Genomic DNA, 16,580 nt, shown 5'->3' on the forward strand with positions numbered 1-16,580 from the left:
CTCCAGGGGGCTGGGGTTGGCGTAGAGCTGAGCCACGTGGTTGGATCGATCCCGCTCCAGGGCACCCTGTTGCTGGACTATAGCATAGAGGGGGGTCTCTGTGCAGGGCGGGGTTGCCTGACATCAACCTAGGGCGTGTTGGGGCTGGGGTCCCATAGAAGGGGATGGTGGCTACGGAAGGGCTTGATAATGAATGTGAACCATCCCTTCAGGGGCTGGGGGTGGGGGAGGTGTGTGTGTGTGTGTGTGTGTGTGTGTTTCCAAGGAGCCCTGGAGTCTGATAGACTTAATTCAGGACTCTGGAGAGGGATGATGTCCCAGACCAGGGCGTGTGTGTGCGTGTGTGTGTGTGTGTGTGTGTGTGTGTGTGTGTGTAGAGAGAGAACATGAATTATGAATGAGTGGCCCTGGAGCAGGAGAGGGTCTGGGGCAACTGCTCTCCATGGAATGAGGATTGGGATTCAGAGCTGGCAATTTAGGCAACTTTGTCCCCGAAGCCCCTGTCCCAGAGAGAGTCATGGGGCTGGCTGGGATGTGGCTCCTGTGCACCAGCCTCGTGAGCACCCACATGCAGCGAGATGCACGTGCAGGTGAGTGGAGGGGGCTTCTGTGGAGATGCCCTTCCACCATCTGAGGGCTGCCGAGGTAGCAGGCAAGTGACATGTGTCTCCAAGTCAGTGGCAGTGCAGGTCTATGCCAGGCTATGTGTGTGTGTGTGCGTGTGTGCGTGTGTGCATGCATGTGGCGGGTACAAGGGACATGTGGGGTGTAGAGGAGCATGTAGAGTTCTGGGGTCCTTGGTGGTTGGATGTGCAGCAGCCTGTCAGGGTGTGTGAGCATCCCGGTGTGACTCTCAGAGTTTTTGTGAGAGTATGTGTGCAGGGGTGTGTGTGTGTATGCATGTGTGTGTGTTTGAATTTGTATATTGGCATGCATGTTAATGTGTGCTGTGTCTGCAAAATAGAGTGACTCAATATTGAGCATGTTGTCTGATTCCATGTGTATTCATGTTGGTGTGTGTTTGTTAGTGTGTGAATATTAATACTACCGTGTGTGTGTGTGTGTGTGTGTGTGTGTGTATACGTGGGTGTCTGTATTAGCATGTGTTCCAGTGTGGGTGTGTGATCATGGTGCTAGTGTGCATGAGTGTGTATGTTGGTGCTTGTGTGGCTGGTGTGTTTGTGTGTGTCTATGTGTTCATCTGAGTGTGTGTGAGTGGCTCTTTCCTTCCCCTGGTGGTTGAGGACACAGCTGGGACACTGGCCCACCGAGGCCGGGTGGGGGTGGATGAATGTGTGACCACCTCCATGAGCTCAGAACAATTCATTCTACACCGTGTGGGGAGATCCAGAAAAGAAATAGGCAATAATGGCTCTGCTCTCTGGGGCCTCCTAAGCTTCCTAACATAAAATAGCTTGAAAATAATTAAGCAGTAAAGACCAAGATCAAGATAAGAGGTGGGGGTGGGGCGTGGCCACAGAATGAGCAAAGGCCCTGGGCTGGGATGGGGTGTGTGCCTGGAGCAATGAGGACGCTGGAGGGGTAGGCAGGAACCGCATCGTGTGGGGCTTTGAACTCCAGGCTTCTTGGGCTTTATCCTGAGGGCCCTGGGGAGTCCAGAAGGGTTTTGTGCAACAGAGGGACATGATCAGATTTGGGATTTAGAAAGCTGCCTCAATGGCACTGTCAAGGTTAAACTGGAAGGGAAGGGTGGGAGCCAGGAGGCCAGTGTGGAGGCTAAACCAGTGTGGGTATCAGTGAGGTCTGGGGCCACGTGGGCCAAGGGGCAGATGAGACCAGGGCTTTCTGAAGGGAGAGGTTGGAGGGCTTGGGAAAGAGGATGGGGAAGGGGAGCATGGGAGTGGCTCAGGCTTGGGCCAGGGTTGGGGGGGGGGTGCAGTGGCGTGACCTCAGAGGGTCCAGATGTGGGGAAGGAAAAGCTCTTGGAAGGCTCAGACATGGAAGGTAGTGAAGGGACTCTGGTAGAGTTTCTAGCCAGGGTGCAGAGGGTCTGAGACTGTGGAGCCATCTCTTCCCAGACAGGGAAACCAAAGCTGTGGCATTGTCGCTCTCCTCCAGCTGCGAGGCTCGTGCTGAGTCTCAGTCCTCTTCCCTTTGGGCCTGCACAGGCCCTCTTGGTTGCCTGAGCTGGATGGCTCCATAAGGGTTAACTGCCTTTATGCTCCTGCACCCCCCAGCTCCCCCTGCCCACCAAACAGCTCCTGGCTCTGTTCCTGCTTCCCACTCCAGCCTCTTGTCCCTGGGGATTACTGATGGCTTGGCTGGGATCTGGCCAAATGGGGGAGGCAGAACTCCCAGCAATACCTCCCTTCGGTCTTAATGGACTGGGGGTCTCACCCTCAGCTACGCTGCTGTCACGTCCAGCCTGCACTCCTCAGGCTTCTGCTGCTTCGGCCTCTCCAATCTACCCACTCAGTGTGCTTCCATTCCTGCATCTGATCATTCATTCGTTGATTCCTTTACTCAACAGAGATCCCCCAGTGCCTGTTTGGTGCCCGCTGGCTTGGCCTCTGAAGACACAGAGAGGACCCTGACTCAGACCCTGCTCTCAGGGAGTGCCCAGTCTGATGAGGAAGGCAGCAGTGGCAACGCAGTGGAGAGTGCTGGGCAGAGAGAAGCTGTGGGAGTGGGGGCCTGCACCAAGCCAGGGCTGCCCAAGAAGAGACATTTGAGCTGGATCTTGAGGGATGGATAAGAATTGCCCAGGCAGGGAAGGGCAGAGGAAAAAGCCTGTAAAAGTGGGTAGATGTGAGAAAGCACAGTGTGTTCGAGGGGCAAAGAGAGTTTGGGTTGGCAGGAGTGAGAAGGGAGTTGAGAAGAGGAAGAGAGGCAGAAGGGGCCAGATTCTGTAGGGTCTCAGGTGCAAGGCTAAGGGGCTTGGATTTTCCTCATAAAATTAGGGAGCTAGGGAAAGGCTTCTGCATAGGAAACCTCCCCTAGGAAGCCCTCCTTGGTTCCCCATTCCCTCTGATCCCATCACCCACCCTGAAGTCTTTCTCCCTGATGGTACAGGGTCAGGAATGCAGCCCCGATTCAGCCTTCCCCTGTGATGTCCCCTGTGTGTGAGCTCCTTACCCAGCCAGCCAAGGAGTTCCTCAAAGGCAGGAGCCACCTCCTTGTGCTTCCCCACCCCACTCACAGCACAGGGCTGGGCACCAAGGCTCAGTCAGTGCAGCCTCCAAGGCGGAGAGGACATGAAGAGTGTCTGGGCCACCTTCTAGCAGTTACTTCACTCCTCTCTACAGCTTGGCCGCAGATCTATCCAGCCCTGCTTACATACTCCCAGGGCAAGCATGCTCATCCCTTCCCTCTTGGGCAGCCCTTCCCTTGTAGGCCCAGCTACTCCAGGCTGCCTGGCCTTGTGTCATTTCTCCATCCTGGGTCACTGTCCTTCTTCCCAAGCAGGGCCAGGCTGGGGCATAGTGGTTCAGTAGTGCTATGAGAGATCAGTGGCCTTTATTCCAACTACAGATGGTAAAACAGATTGAGCAGTCCCTGCGCCCTCTCCAAAAATAAAGATAAAGAAGCAGGCGTGGCCAGCGTAGGGAATGGGGATAGACAATGAGGAGGACGTCCTACCGGCACAGAGGGCCTATGGAATCTCCTGGCTTCACAAGAGCGGGATGTGGGCATGAGGGGAAGTTTCCCAGGACAGGAGGGGGAGTTGGAGGCAGACACTATTAGCCCCACCCCTCCTGCAGGTGAGTGATGTCATCCAGGGAGAGGGGGACTGGAGGGGCTCAGATAGACAGGGGAGGGGCCTCAGGATTCCTTCCTTCCTTCTTTCAGCAGCCATTCAATGGATTGCTGCCCTACCAAACGTGGCAGCTCTTCAGGGAGAGGGACAGAGCCAGTGACCGCTTGGAGGGAAGCCTGTGGTCTTTCCTACCTCTGCCAGTGTCAGACAAAGGAATTTAGGAGGAGGGGCCTTGGGGCTGGCCTTAAAAGGAAGAGTCACTTCTCCCGGCAGAACTGAGAGACAGCTCCAGGAAGAGGGAATGCCACATAAAAAGGCCTTGAGGTGAGCACAAACATGGTTTTATTTATGTGAGGACTGTTAAGAGTTCAAAGTGGCCTAAGTGTGAAGTTCAAGGGTGGGGGAAGGACTGGGCAGAGCTGGAGTAGGAGAGGAGTGAAGGGATTGAGGTTAGAGCAGAGTAAGCGCTTTCTGCCATCAAGGTGTCCCCCAACAGCTTTGACATGTAGGCCTGGTGCAGATTCTTGGGCCTGCTGAGGGTCTCCTCATTGTTTGAGAATGGGGTGTTCAGTGAACAAACAGAGACTCTGGAAATGAGGGAGAGGCAGGGGCTGAAGAAAGTGGGCCCCTTCCAGAAAGTGGCATGCAAATGAATGCAAAGTAATATGCAAATAAACCAGCTTGGGCTTGGCAGCTTTGGCTGGGAGGAGGAAACGTCACCCCCTTCCATGCTGGCCTCCCACCCGCTCTGCCCCAGCCCCCAGGACAGCCGGAGCAGCCTTGTCTGCTGCTTTGAGCACCTCAGTTTGTCAGAGCCACAAGATTGTGGCCTCCAGGACAGGGGCTACAGGCACCCTGAGCAACCCCATCCTCTCGGGAAGTAGATGTATTTAGTAACAGATATTTTCAACACATTTATCTCCCACTGTTCAGCTGCCCATTCCCTGGGAGAGGCCAGGTCCCCAGGGATGTGACCCACTTCTTTTAAGTCCCTGAAGTCACCCTTCTCACTGCCTTCCCTGAAAAACAGGAGGCAACTGGGGCTTGGTGCAGCAGAAAGGATTTAAATCAGACAACTGGGAGGACTTCCCCACAGTGTAGTTGCTGAGCTATGAGAACCCTGTGTCTTCTGGGCTCTCACTCTTGAGATGGCTACCCTGGGTTCAGAGGAAGCTTTGAAAATAGAATAGAGAAGGTAGCAGACAGACATAGGTTCCAGTTTCAGCAACTTTACTCTGTATGGTCCTGGTCAACTTAATTAACTTCTCTGAGTCCCATGTGGATAATGGAGTGGGAATAATAATACTTTCCTGGCAGGATAACTGAAGGATCTGGAAGTGGAGCGCTTAGCGCCAGGCATGCAGCAGGTGCTCATAAAGATTCGCTGCTGCCATTATGAACCACCCACACTCACCTACCCTTTTAGAAAGATTCAGTGGGGGGCTGGAGGGGGAGAGACCAGAGCTAGTGAGCCCAGAAGCTGTCATCCCGTGGGAGAGACAAAGAGGTCTGAAATGGAGCAGTGGTGGTGGGAATGGTGAGAAGTGTGGGTGTTCCGTGGGAGGGGCCGAGGGGCCTCAGAGACATGTGACCACCTCCCTGGGCTGCCCTGTCTGGTCTGAGACTAATCCCCAGGGAAAACAGTGGAGGAAAGGGCCTGATGAGGGCTTAGGTCTGTGGCCGCGCCCATGGCAGTCTATGAGTCATTCTGGGAGTTGTAGTTTCCAGTGAATTTGCAGTGAGTACATTTTGTACTGCCACCTTGGATCCAAATCCACACCCTGCTGCTGAGGCTGGTGGGGCAGGCCCTGGTGAATGTTGGAATATTCGAGGCCCAAAGGTGAAGCAGCCTCCACCCCTTCCCTCGGGGATCGCTTAGCCTGATGTGTGTTGGCGGGTGCAGGGATAAAAGGATTAAGCCATAATTATGACTCTTCACACGTTCACACAGAAGTTTACAGCTTCCAGAGTACTGTTTTCACATCTATGATCTCATTTAATCCTCACCACAAACCCCAGAGACTGCTGTCTTCTGGATGAAGAGACAGGATCTGAGAGGGGAAAATAACTTGCCCAGAGGTATCCAGCTAATACCGAGAGAACAGGTCTGTCTGCCCCCCAAAGCTCCTGCCCTTTCCATGGATTATTGTCCCAGATGGCAAAGGCCAGGCCTCGAAGGACAGGCAAGATATGGAAAATTAGACATCTCAGCAAAGGAGCAGCTGAGCAAAGACCTGGCTCAAGAGTAAGAAGCAAGGGCTGGGCTCCTTGGGATATGAGGCTAAGAGATGGACTGGCCAGCCCCAGAGACCTAACTCCAGGCTTTGTTTGGACTTCTTGCTGTGGCCCACTAGGACTTACCCAAGGATTCTGAGCAGAGGCAGGACCTGATTAGAGCTGAGCTTTGGGAGAATTGAGCTTACAGTCCTGGACTGATTGGACTGGAGCAGGGATACCCAAGAGAGCCTGAGACTTCTGAACTCCATTCTTGGTGCTCCCAGAATTTTGCTCCTCTTCTTCCGGCACACTTCTCAACTTCTCCTTCTTCCTCTCCCCCTTCCTCTTCTTCCTCTCCCTTCTACCTATTCTCCTCCACCACAGCCTGAGGAGTGATGACCATGTATCATAGAGCTGTGCTGTAATGCCACATATCTCCAGCAGGGGTGCTGTCACACACAGTCCATTCTAGCCTTCTTTATGTTTGAAAAGGCTGGAAAAGGAGCAGAGATGAAGGGTGGGGAGAGGGCAATCCATTGTTCTCCACTTCCATCGTGCTGGGCATGAGAGGGCCCTGCTGAAATGGCATAGGGAGGAAGTAGGCTGGAGAGACTGGACCCCACACGGCAGGGACAGACACGCTGGAGGGGTTGAACCTGGAAACAAGAAATTTTTCCTCACCGTTCTGGGGCAGGCTTAGATTTGGAAATGGATTTAGACTGACATTGCAGTTGGTGTCTGGATTTCTATTGGATGATGATTTCCTTGATACTTAGATGGGGGCGAGATTGGTTGGTTTCTTTGTGTTTCTGTGTGTGTGTGTGTGTGAATGTGAACTTCCAGTTGTACACGTGTGTGTATGGGTCTGAGAGGGTGAGAGTGTGTGGATCAGTGTTTGTATAAAAGTGTGGACATATTCATATGTGTGAACATGTGAGTGTCCATTTTTATGCCCGAGTTATTGGTAGATGGTGGCTTGTTTGTATGTGTGCCTGTGTGTAGAGTGTTATATACATTGTTCTGGTAACGCTGTGTAGATGTATATGTCTGTGTATGTGGGTGAACATGTCCGAGTGGGAGAGCACAGATGAGTGGATGTGTGTGAAGGTACCTGCTCTGCCTGACAGCAAGGCCATGCCCAAGGTATAGCTACTCAACACTTTCTCTCCTGGATAACACCTGCCTAAAGGGAGAGACAAGATGTGCGTGGACTTAGGCTGAAGGGGCTGTCATGTGCGGGGCTGGGCTTCCGCCCGGGGACTCTGGCCCGCTTCTAGTCAGTGAGGGCCCTGGAAGGAACAGATTGTCTCTGTGTCCAGGCTCAGGTGGGGCCAGCCAGGATCCTGGGCCATCAGACTGAGATGCTGGACATGGCTAAGAGGTGTCTAGCTTCCATTCTTCCTGGGGACTCTTAATGGCTGCACCTGTTCCCCACTAGAGAGTTTCAGGGACTCTCAGTCCAGTCTTCTCGTTATATAGATGCAAATATTGAAGTCCCAGAGTGGGGTTAGTGATTAGCACAAGGTTTCACAGCAGGATCCAGGGAGGGATGGCAGGGCTTGGAACAGAGAGAGGGGGTATGTCTGGCCTGGAAGGCCTCCCTCCCTCCAGCCTCTGGAGCAGGCAGGGAGCTCAGAGTAGAGGTTCAAGTCTGTGCCATGAGGCCACCTCCTGTACCTGGGCATTACGACTCCTCCCAGGCCTCAGACGCCACCTTTGAAGTTTCTACCAGAGCCTCTGCTTGCTGTGAGACTCCTCCAAGGAACCTGTGAAGTCTGCCATTCTATGGAACATGGAGACTCGATGCAGAAGAGTCCAGCAGTGGGGTGGAACCAGGGAGGGGCCTCCTCTAGAAGCCTCAATGTCCTTATCTTTGTATCAGATGTCTTCGTAGGTTTCTGTTGTTCTAACATTCAAGGCTTTCCCTAAAATCTCTTCTTGGTCTCCTAGTACTGAGACTTTGCTGGGATCTGGGGGAGTCCTGGAGGCCCAGATTGGCTCAGTGTGAGGGGGCCAGGGTAGCCCCATAGGGAAGGGGCTGCCCTGGGAAAGAAGGATGAGCTTCCTGTCCATGGGGTAGGGAGGTGAGAGCAGGGGCTGGGCAGCCTGGTTAGGGACGTGGGAGATGAGACTCCTGCCCTAGCAGGGAAGTTGGTGGCAAACTCTCAGAAGTTTGTTAATCTGTAGCTGCCATGGAGGGACCAGAGGACATGCCTCTGCCCATTCTGTAAGAGGAGGTTTGAGCCCCAGAGTGCTCCCCCTGGCGGCCTGGGCAGTGGGAAGGTGTGAGGTTAGACCATCCAGCTGGAAGCAGGGAGATCCCCCTCCTAGGGGGAACTGGAGAAAAATTTGTCTTCCTGGAGATTTGGGATTGGAGGCAGGGGGCTGGATGTGAGGACATTCTGGTGGAGGTAGGAGTGGGATGCGTAGGACTGGCCAACTCTGCAGTGGTTTTGCTGGTTCAGCACTGGCAAGGGAGCAGACAGACAGACACACACACAGCTTCCTTTGTACTGAGTCGTTGGGGGTCTAGGGTGGGAGGCCCCTGGCTGGGGGCTCAGACATTGGCTCTGGGTGGAGCAGGGATGGAGGCTTCCTGGTGCTGGGGGCTGGGCGGGAATTAGGGTAGCAGAGGAGAGGAGCAGGCAGCCCAGTATTGCATCCTTCCAAAACCAGAGAATTCTAAGTTATCTTTTCTTTTTTTATAAATTTATTTGTTTATTTATTTTTGGCTGCATTGGGTTTTTTTTTGCGGTGTGCAGGCTTCTCATTGCGGTGGCTTCTCTTGCTGCAGAGCACGGGCTCTAGGTGCGTGGGCTTCAGTAGTTGTAGCACGTGGGCTCAGTAGTTGTGGCACATGGGCTTAGTTGCTCCGCGGCAAGTGGGATCTTCTCTTACCAGGGCTTGAACCTGTGTCCCCTGCATTGGCAGGCTGATTCTTAACCGCTGTGCCACCAGGGAAGTCCCCAAGTTATCTTAAAACTTCAAGTGGAGTGGGGTTTAGGGGCTAGATGGAGAGAACAGTGTTTACAGAGTGCCCTTTATGCAGTTGTCCCTCGGTATCTGGGTCCCTCTGTGGACACCAAGCTCTGAGAATGCAAAAGTCCCTTATTTAAAATGGCATAGTATTTGCATATAACCTCCATGTACTTTAAATCATCTCTAGATTACTTATAATAACTAATATAATGTAAATGATCTGTAAGTAGTTGTAAATACAATGTAAATGGCAAATTCAAGTTTTGCTTTGTGGACCTTTCTGGAACTTTTTTTTTTTCTCAAATATTTCTGATCCATGGTTGGTTGAATCCATGGACGCAGATTGGAGGGCCAACTGTATGTTCAAATCACCTCCTTCAGTCACCTCAACTAGCCTTCAAGGAGCTAGCCCTATTTTGTAGAGGGGAAACAGATGACACTCAGATGGTTTAAATGAAGGCAGTTTGATGCAGCAACAATTACAGAGGAGGGGTAGGATTAAGGGAACCAACAGGGCATGTGGAGGCACTCAGGACTAGCATCTGAGATGCCCGAGGAGCAAGGAGAGTGCTCTAGATGCAAGCCGGGTCCCGGATGGGAGCTGCCCTACAGAGCCTGTCAAAGGAGGTGGGGTGGGAGAGGGTGTAAATACCCTGAGCCCTCTCACTTCTCTCTCTGCTTGCCTGCCCTCACTGGCAGAACTGGATTGGAGGCTAGAGGGCAAGGGAGCTTGATGAAGCAGCGTTAGAAGTCATCCTCTGGGGCACAGAGAATGGCAGAAAAGGGTGGAGATTTGGAGGGACAAATGGATGATGGGAAACTGAAGCCCAGAGAGGGTGCCGACTTGCCCAAGGTCACACAGCCAGTAGGTCTCAGAGCTGGAGCCAGAAGTCAAGCCCTGCCTCTGAATACCCACTTTATCATGTCCAGTGAGGCCTGGTGGGTGTACCCAGTCGTCTGCTGTTGGGTTGGAACTACTTCCTGCCATGACTGCCCGGCACCCTGTCGGGGCCACACTGGGGCTGCTGCAGAATGTCACTCAGGCCATGGTCAACTTCGGGTTTAGGAAGCTCCAAGTGAAGGGTGAGTTAGAGGGGGCAGTGGGGAGGCTGGTGTGGAGACCCAAGTGAGAGGCAAGAAGGCTGCCATCAGGGGTGGCAGAGGACATGTGAGTTGCATCGACAGGTCAGGGGAGGAGTGACAGCGCCCACCCCCCAGCTCACCTGCTTCAGCTATGGCCCTAGTTCCCCAGTGTCTGCCCACCTATGCAGGGATGTGTGACAACTCTAGATCCCCCTCCAGGGGCATTCCTCCCTGCCTCATCCTCCCTGGGGCTTCCACACTCCAGAGCACCCATCCATGGCACCCATAAGCCACCCCCTCAGACCGTGGCCCCCAAGAGCAAAGCTGTGTCACTGCTGCCTCATCTCTTAATAACACTTATGACCTGTCTACTGCCAAGTCTATTTGAAGTCCTCCCTTTTGAGACCTTCATGCTGGAGTTTGATCTCAGTCCTTTTTGCTGTTCAGAGCTTGGGCCTCGGGCCTCCCTGGGGGATGAGTAAGGGAAGTGGCCCCTCCTGGTGCTGGGGCAGTTAGGGGCCTTGGCCAGCCAGCTCATCCCAGTGCCCAGTGGGGACCCACTTTCAGCCTCTGCTGGACCTCAGGCTGCTGACTCATTATCAGTGGTAATTAGTATCTCCAGTGCAACTTTCCACCCCACTAAGTGCTTAACATTCGTTAGGTGCTATTGTGAACGGCTGCATGCCGGCTTTAGCACCCCTGGCCCAGGCTTCTTCTCAGGGACCAAGTACCCTGGCCACAAAAACACAGCTCCAGGCATGGGAGAAACAAACCCAAACAAAGAGAAAAACAGACACAGAAGCCAACATAAAAGAAGCAGACCACAGCCCACAGACATGGAGAGTCCCACAACACAAATATCAATACACACTGAGAAACAGACACAGGATGAGTCTAAAGATCGACCTAGACACAGAAGAAACAGAATGAGCCCCAGTACCCTTGTGTATAACCCAGGCATACAGACCGCAGACATGCAACACAGATGCGGATTCAGCACATGCATGGTGCACAACCACAGAAACACTCATGCTCATCATAAACACAGAATACCCATCAGGTAGCCATATCGAGCTACCTTGGATTCCCCACCTCTTACCTCTGGACTGTTGCATATGCTGTTCCTTTGGCCTGGAACACCCTTCCTCAACATCCCCTCCCTTTATTGGCTAACTCCTGTCATTCAACAGGTCTTGGTGGTCCTTCCATACTCCCCAACCTCAGAGCTCTCCTGTGCCACATAGCATCACTGCTATGTTTTGCAACCAGTCTTTACAAGTTTGGGGATGAAGGCTTTTGACCTGTGCCCCGTGAGATGGTGACTGAGTTCTGAGTGGGCGATTAGGGCCGAGAAACTAGGCAGAGACAAACTTTGGGGGGAGTGAGTCAGGAATAGCAGTGAGGAGCCCTGGCTACTCAGGGCCTGAGCAGGCATTTAACTCACTGGCTGGCACAGCTGGATGCCCTCTGCCTCATTTTTTTCAGACTCTGTCTGATTTCTTTTGCATTTCTTCCAGGCTTGTTACCTGACCCAGTTCCCTCCTTCCCGAAGGTGGCTCTGCCTCTTGCCACCTCTCCGAACTCACACACGTTCACTTGCCATCCTTGCTTGGGTGTGCTCCCCTCTACTTCTAAGCCTAGTGAAAACCTCATTATTGGAGGCCTGGGGTCAGAGGCACGACTTCCGTGCATGGCTTCCTAACCCATGCCACTTAGCGTGGGAAAGGGAGGTGGTAGAGGAGAGTGATTATGAGCCCAAGCCTTCGGGACTGCCTCCTGGTTCAGCTCTCAGCTCCTCCACTTCTCAGCAGCAGGACCTGTGCTTAGTTCTACCACCTTTGTCTCCTCGTCTGTAAAAGGGGGATGATAATGGAGCCCACCTCATTAGGGCTGCTGCGAGGATTAACCGAGACAAAGCTTGTGATGCGCATGGTGCACGGTTCAGCTCCCTCCTGGGCCGCGTGAGAGCAGGAGGAGAGCTAATGAGATCAAGTCAAGTGCACCCAGGAGGTGCCTGTGGAGTCCTTGCTAATTGGAACTGAATGAAACCAACATCTACAGTGTGAGCACCTACTATGCGCCCTCTGTAGCTGGTTCTCTGCACCTCCCTGCCTCAGTTTCTGCATGGCTGCCAATTTTGCACAGCTGTTATGCGATGGGGATCCAGAAGGTGGGGGTGTGACTGCTTTTTAAAATTTTTTTTACATTTATTTTATTGAGGTATAATTTGCATACAAGAAAATCACCAATTTAAAGTATATGATTCAATGAGTTTGGGTAAATCTCTACAGTCATATAACCACCACTTCAATCAAGGAAATCATATTTTTATCATCCCCTGAGACTTCCCTTGTGCCCTTTGCAGTCATTCCCCATTGGAGGTGACTCCTTCTAGGGCTGTGAGAGGTGCTGGGGTTTCCTTGAGCTGACAACCTGGGCACAGAGAGGGGACTGTCTCTGTATGCTGGGAGACACCAAGGAACGGCTTGCCCTTTCTGAGCCTTGGTTCCCGTGGACTGGTAGAGGCCAAGGGGCAAGAGGCCAGGGAAAGGAAGGGATGCTCAGGCCATAGTATCCTGAGGGTAGGCTCTGGGTCTGAGGGCTGGGTCAGCTGGGAGTGGTGGCCTCAGAAATCTACAGAGTGGGTGACAGAGATTAGGGAGTTGGTGTTCCCCAAAACCTGCCCCTGCATGGATCAGGTGTGCCCTGGGGCCCAGGTGGAAATGGCCATATATTGGTCCAGACTGGAGCAGGGGCTTGTCCAACATGATTCCACTTGTGTCCTTATCTCCACCAGGGGCCATAAACTCCCCTGGGGACTAGCAATTCCCCTAAAAGAAGGGGAGCTCTTTTGTTCCCCAGTCCTAGACCCAAATATTAAAGCAATTATGTAACTAGCAATAAATTACTTAAAGTAATGACTCACTCAGCTTAATTAGAGCACGAGAGGGAGGGATTAAAGTATTTTTAGAGCACGCACCTCACTCCCTCCTGTGGAGGGAGACTTCTGTGCAAGGTAGGGGTGGAGAAAGGGCTGGGAGCTCATGGAAGGACCCCAGGTGTCTGCAAGGGGATGAAAGCTGGTCCTCTGCCCCGCTGAGGTCCCAACAAAGAGAGGGCAAGTCAGAGCTGCAGCAGGAGGGATTCAGGTAAGACTCAAGGAACACTTTCCAGTGGTGCTGATTGGAAAACTGGGACAGGTAAACTAGATTATGAACTCTTTGTGGGCAGGGACTATGTCTGTGACCCCCTCTCCACCTAGGAACAGAATAAGAATGAGATTTGGGGTCAGTCAAGCCTCAGTTTGAATCCCACCTTTACTGGATACTAGCTGTGTGGCCTTGGGCAGTTCCTTTATCACCCTAAGCTTCCATTTCCTTGACTGTAAAATGGGCATAATAATATCCACCTTTGTATATATTGTAAGGATCGAATGGGTTAATGTAACGTGTAAAGCAAACCACAGTACTGACTTTACAGAACCAAAATCTCCAGAAGGGCAGGAATTAGGTCTGTTTTGTTTACTATTGTATCCCAAGCTCCATTCACAGGGCCACGCATAGTAGGTGTTCAATAAATGCTTGTTGAGTGAATGCATGTTAGGTTCATTTCCATTCTCCAGCTCCATATGGGTTCCTTGTTTCAAGGTTTTGTGAATAAAGGAACTAGGTGAGAGGAGGGCAGGGGTATCTCACAGGTGGCATCTGGCCTTTCTCTCCCAGGCTGAGAGGAACAGGTGACTTCCAACAGAAAGAACCGGACTTCCAGGGAAAGGCCTGGGAGGGTTCAGGACCATGGACAGCCCCAGCCTCTGTCTTCCGGTTGCCAGGAGAGTTGCTGGGATGAAAGGGTCTACCGTGTGTGCCCTACACAACCCTGACTGGGAGGAGGAGCCAGCAGTCCAGTCTGACTGGGGAGACCAGAACCTTCGCTCACCATCACTGGGAGTTCAGAGGAGGGGGTATGAGTGCTGTGTGGGGCATCCTGAAAGGCTTCCCAGAGGAGGGGATGGAACTGGCTGGAAGGATTTAGGCAGAGAGAACATCCAGGCATCTGCAAAATGCAGTAATAATTCCGACCCTGAAGGTTTTCTGGGAGGATTAAATGAGTTACTTCTTAGGAATGCCTGCTTGGAGAGGGCGCAACATATGGGTTTACTTCCTTCCACCCCGGTGACATGAGGAGGGATGTTCCCCTGCTCTACTGAGGGCAGCAGGGCCTGGACACTGCTCACAAGCCCTGGGGTGGGGACTTCCTATTCCAGCCTTCACTGACCCCCACCTCTGAGGCTGGACTGAGATGGACAAACAGTAGGTGCACAGGACAGACTGGGGAAAGGTCTGGGCTCCTCCTTCCTACCAGGGCATTGGGAGGCTGAGGGAAGGACACAGCTGGATTGGGCCATTAAAGTTTAATCCCTGACCCTCCCCAAGGCCCACAGCCCCAAGGCTCCTGCCCCAAGTGGCCGCTCTGATCAGTTCTGACCAGCTCTCCGCACACCTCACTGGCTTCCCAGGGCCTGGGTGATGAATTACTGATGACAGCATCACAGCATCACTATGACGACCAGGCATGTTCTTAGCCTCCGGTCAGAATGCAGCGGCAGAGGCCAGAGACCTCTTTGACTCTGGGCCTTTGTACTGGTGTGTGACAGGGGCCAAAGGGGAGTGGGAGATGGGGCAGGACCAGGCATGGGGGCTCCATCTGGAGTGGACTAGAGTTCACTCAGATTGTCAGATCCAAGGGGACCTTGAGGACAGTTGTATCTCTCTGTCCCTCCTTTCTTATCTCTCTTTTCATTCCTCCCTCTCTTCCTCCTTCCTTCCTTCCATGTCCCTAGCCCCTTCCCTGTTGGAGGCCCTGAGCTGCCCACCACCTTCACGCCCTGGGAATGAGGCCCAGCCTGACCCTCACCCTTGGGAGCTCAGAGTGAAATGGGGACATAGACATTTCCTGGTCTAGGCTCCAGAGAAGGTGTGTCAGCCACTGGTGGCTCTGTTGGGGGGGTCTGGCTTAGCTCTGCCAGTGGCTGTGTAAAAGGCTTTGCCGAGGGGGTGATACTTCTTCTAGACCTATTGAGCGAGGAGGGGATTTTCCACTGGAGAGACAGAGGTCCAGGGAATTCCCTGGCTGTCCAGTCTTTAGGGCGCAGTGTTTTTACTGCCGGGACCTGGGTTTAATCCCTGGTCGGGGAACTAAGATTCTGCAAGCCAAAAAAAAAGAGAGACAGACAGACAGACAGAAGTCTGGAGGTGAACTGGTGAGCCACAAGGCATGAGTCCAGAGGTGAAACCTAAAGAGGGACGAGAGATTGATAAAAGTCCAGGACAGCCTAAGTGTGGGGTCTGCAGTGGGGAGCACAGGAGGAGTGGAGCCTGGGGAAGGACTGGGAAGGAGTGGACACAGTGAGGAGTTTGCAGTTTGTCCCACAGGGTAAGAGGACCCCCTGAAGAATTTTATTGTTGTTGTTTAATTTTAGGGATGGGAAAACTGAGGCTCAGAGAGGGAAAGTGACTTGATTAAGCTCGATGAGGTCCTTTGAGACAGACTGAGACTATGGGCTCTGCCAGGGTCCAGCTAGACCCCAGCTAGGACCTCTTGCCCCAGACTTGCTGGCCAGAATTTTTCCAGGTAACCGCTACCTCCAGTGGGTGGGGAGGGCCCATGGGTGACTTTACCCTCAGTTTTAATGAAATTTGCATAGGCAAGGGCTGTGCTTATGGCCCTTCCTGCCTTGGAAGGATTGGGTGTGGGTGGGAAGTTAGTCGGGGAGGGCATCCAGGGAAGGACCTGGGGAAGTCAGGGGCTTGGCTAAGGTCAGCAAGAGATTAGGGTCAGAAATTGAATCAAACTTGGGTCTTTGGGCTGCCAGCCCCGACACAGTGCCACATCCCCTTACTCCACACCCTCAGGGATCCTTGACTGAACTGGGCACTGGTCCAAGAGGTAAGGGCATCTCTGAGCTCCTCACATTCTCCCCAGGGCTCTCCCCGGCCCTCGCGTCTGATATTGGGCCTGCTGAGGCTGGAACTTATCTGGGCAGAGAGAGACATTTGGCCCCATTGTTCTGATGAAGAAATTGAGGTCCCAAGATAATCACTCAGTAACGGGTCAGCTGGGCCCGGCTGCCTGGCCCTTGGCTCGTCTACACGTCCCCTACCTGAAGCTGTCCCTTGCTTCTCTCCGTCCCGCTGTGCAGCATTGCTGGGCCTGCCAGCTTTGATGGATGGCCCCGTGGCTCAGTCTCCCTCCCATTCCTTTCCGGATGCTGGGCCGTTAGCCTCCTAATCACCAGTCCTACCTGGTGGCCGCCAAGCCATCCATCTCTCCTACACAGCCTCTCCCAGCACAGGTGGGTTTTTTGGGGTGCAGCAGTTCTCCCTTCTCTGTGACTGAGCTGGAAGTGTGGCTGCGGACCCTACTCTAGGGGAGTCAAGGGTTAGGGAGCAGTTTACGCCCCCTTGCTAGAGTGCCAGAAATCCCCCCTGGACCTTCCAAGGGAACTTACACATGCATACACGCTCACAGTAACAGTATTGAAAGCTTTCATGTATCAAAAACTACTGTATGCGAAGCATTGTGC

At 53.1% G+C, this 16,580-nt stretch overlaps 1 protein-coding gene across 4 annotated transcripts in view; it reads left to right on the forward strand.

Moving 5' to 3' along the window:
• PDE2A (phosphodiesterase 2A) overlaps positions 1–16,580 on the forward strand; it is a 102,226-nt gene that overhangs the window by 11,121 nt on the left and 74,525 nt on the right. For 2 of the 4 annotated variants that reach the window (XM_033862352.2, XM_033862351.2), the window contains exon 1: positions 1,936–4,042. The exons of the other annotated variants lie outside the window; for them this stretch is intronic. Coding sequence is in view for 1 of the 2 variants with exons in the window: in XM_033862351.2 (XP_033718242.1) it covers positions 4,020–4,042 (23 nt within the window). In the remaining variant the exon portion in view is untranslated. Of the gene's footprint in view, positions 1–1,935; positions 4,043–16,580 lie in introns of those variants that run through there. 4 annotated transcript variants of the gene reach the window in all.

Source organism: Tursiops truncatus, chromosome 8, assembly GCF_011762595.2.
Source record: "Tursiops truncatus isolate mTurTru1 chromosome 8, mTurTru1.mat.Y, whole genome shotgun sequence".
Taxonomy (NCBI): Eukaryota; Metazoa; Chordata; class Mammalia; order Artiodactyla; family Delphinidae; genus Tursiops; species Tursiops truncatus.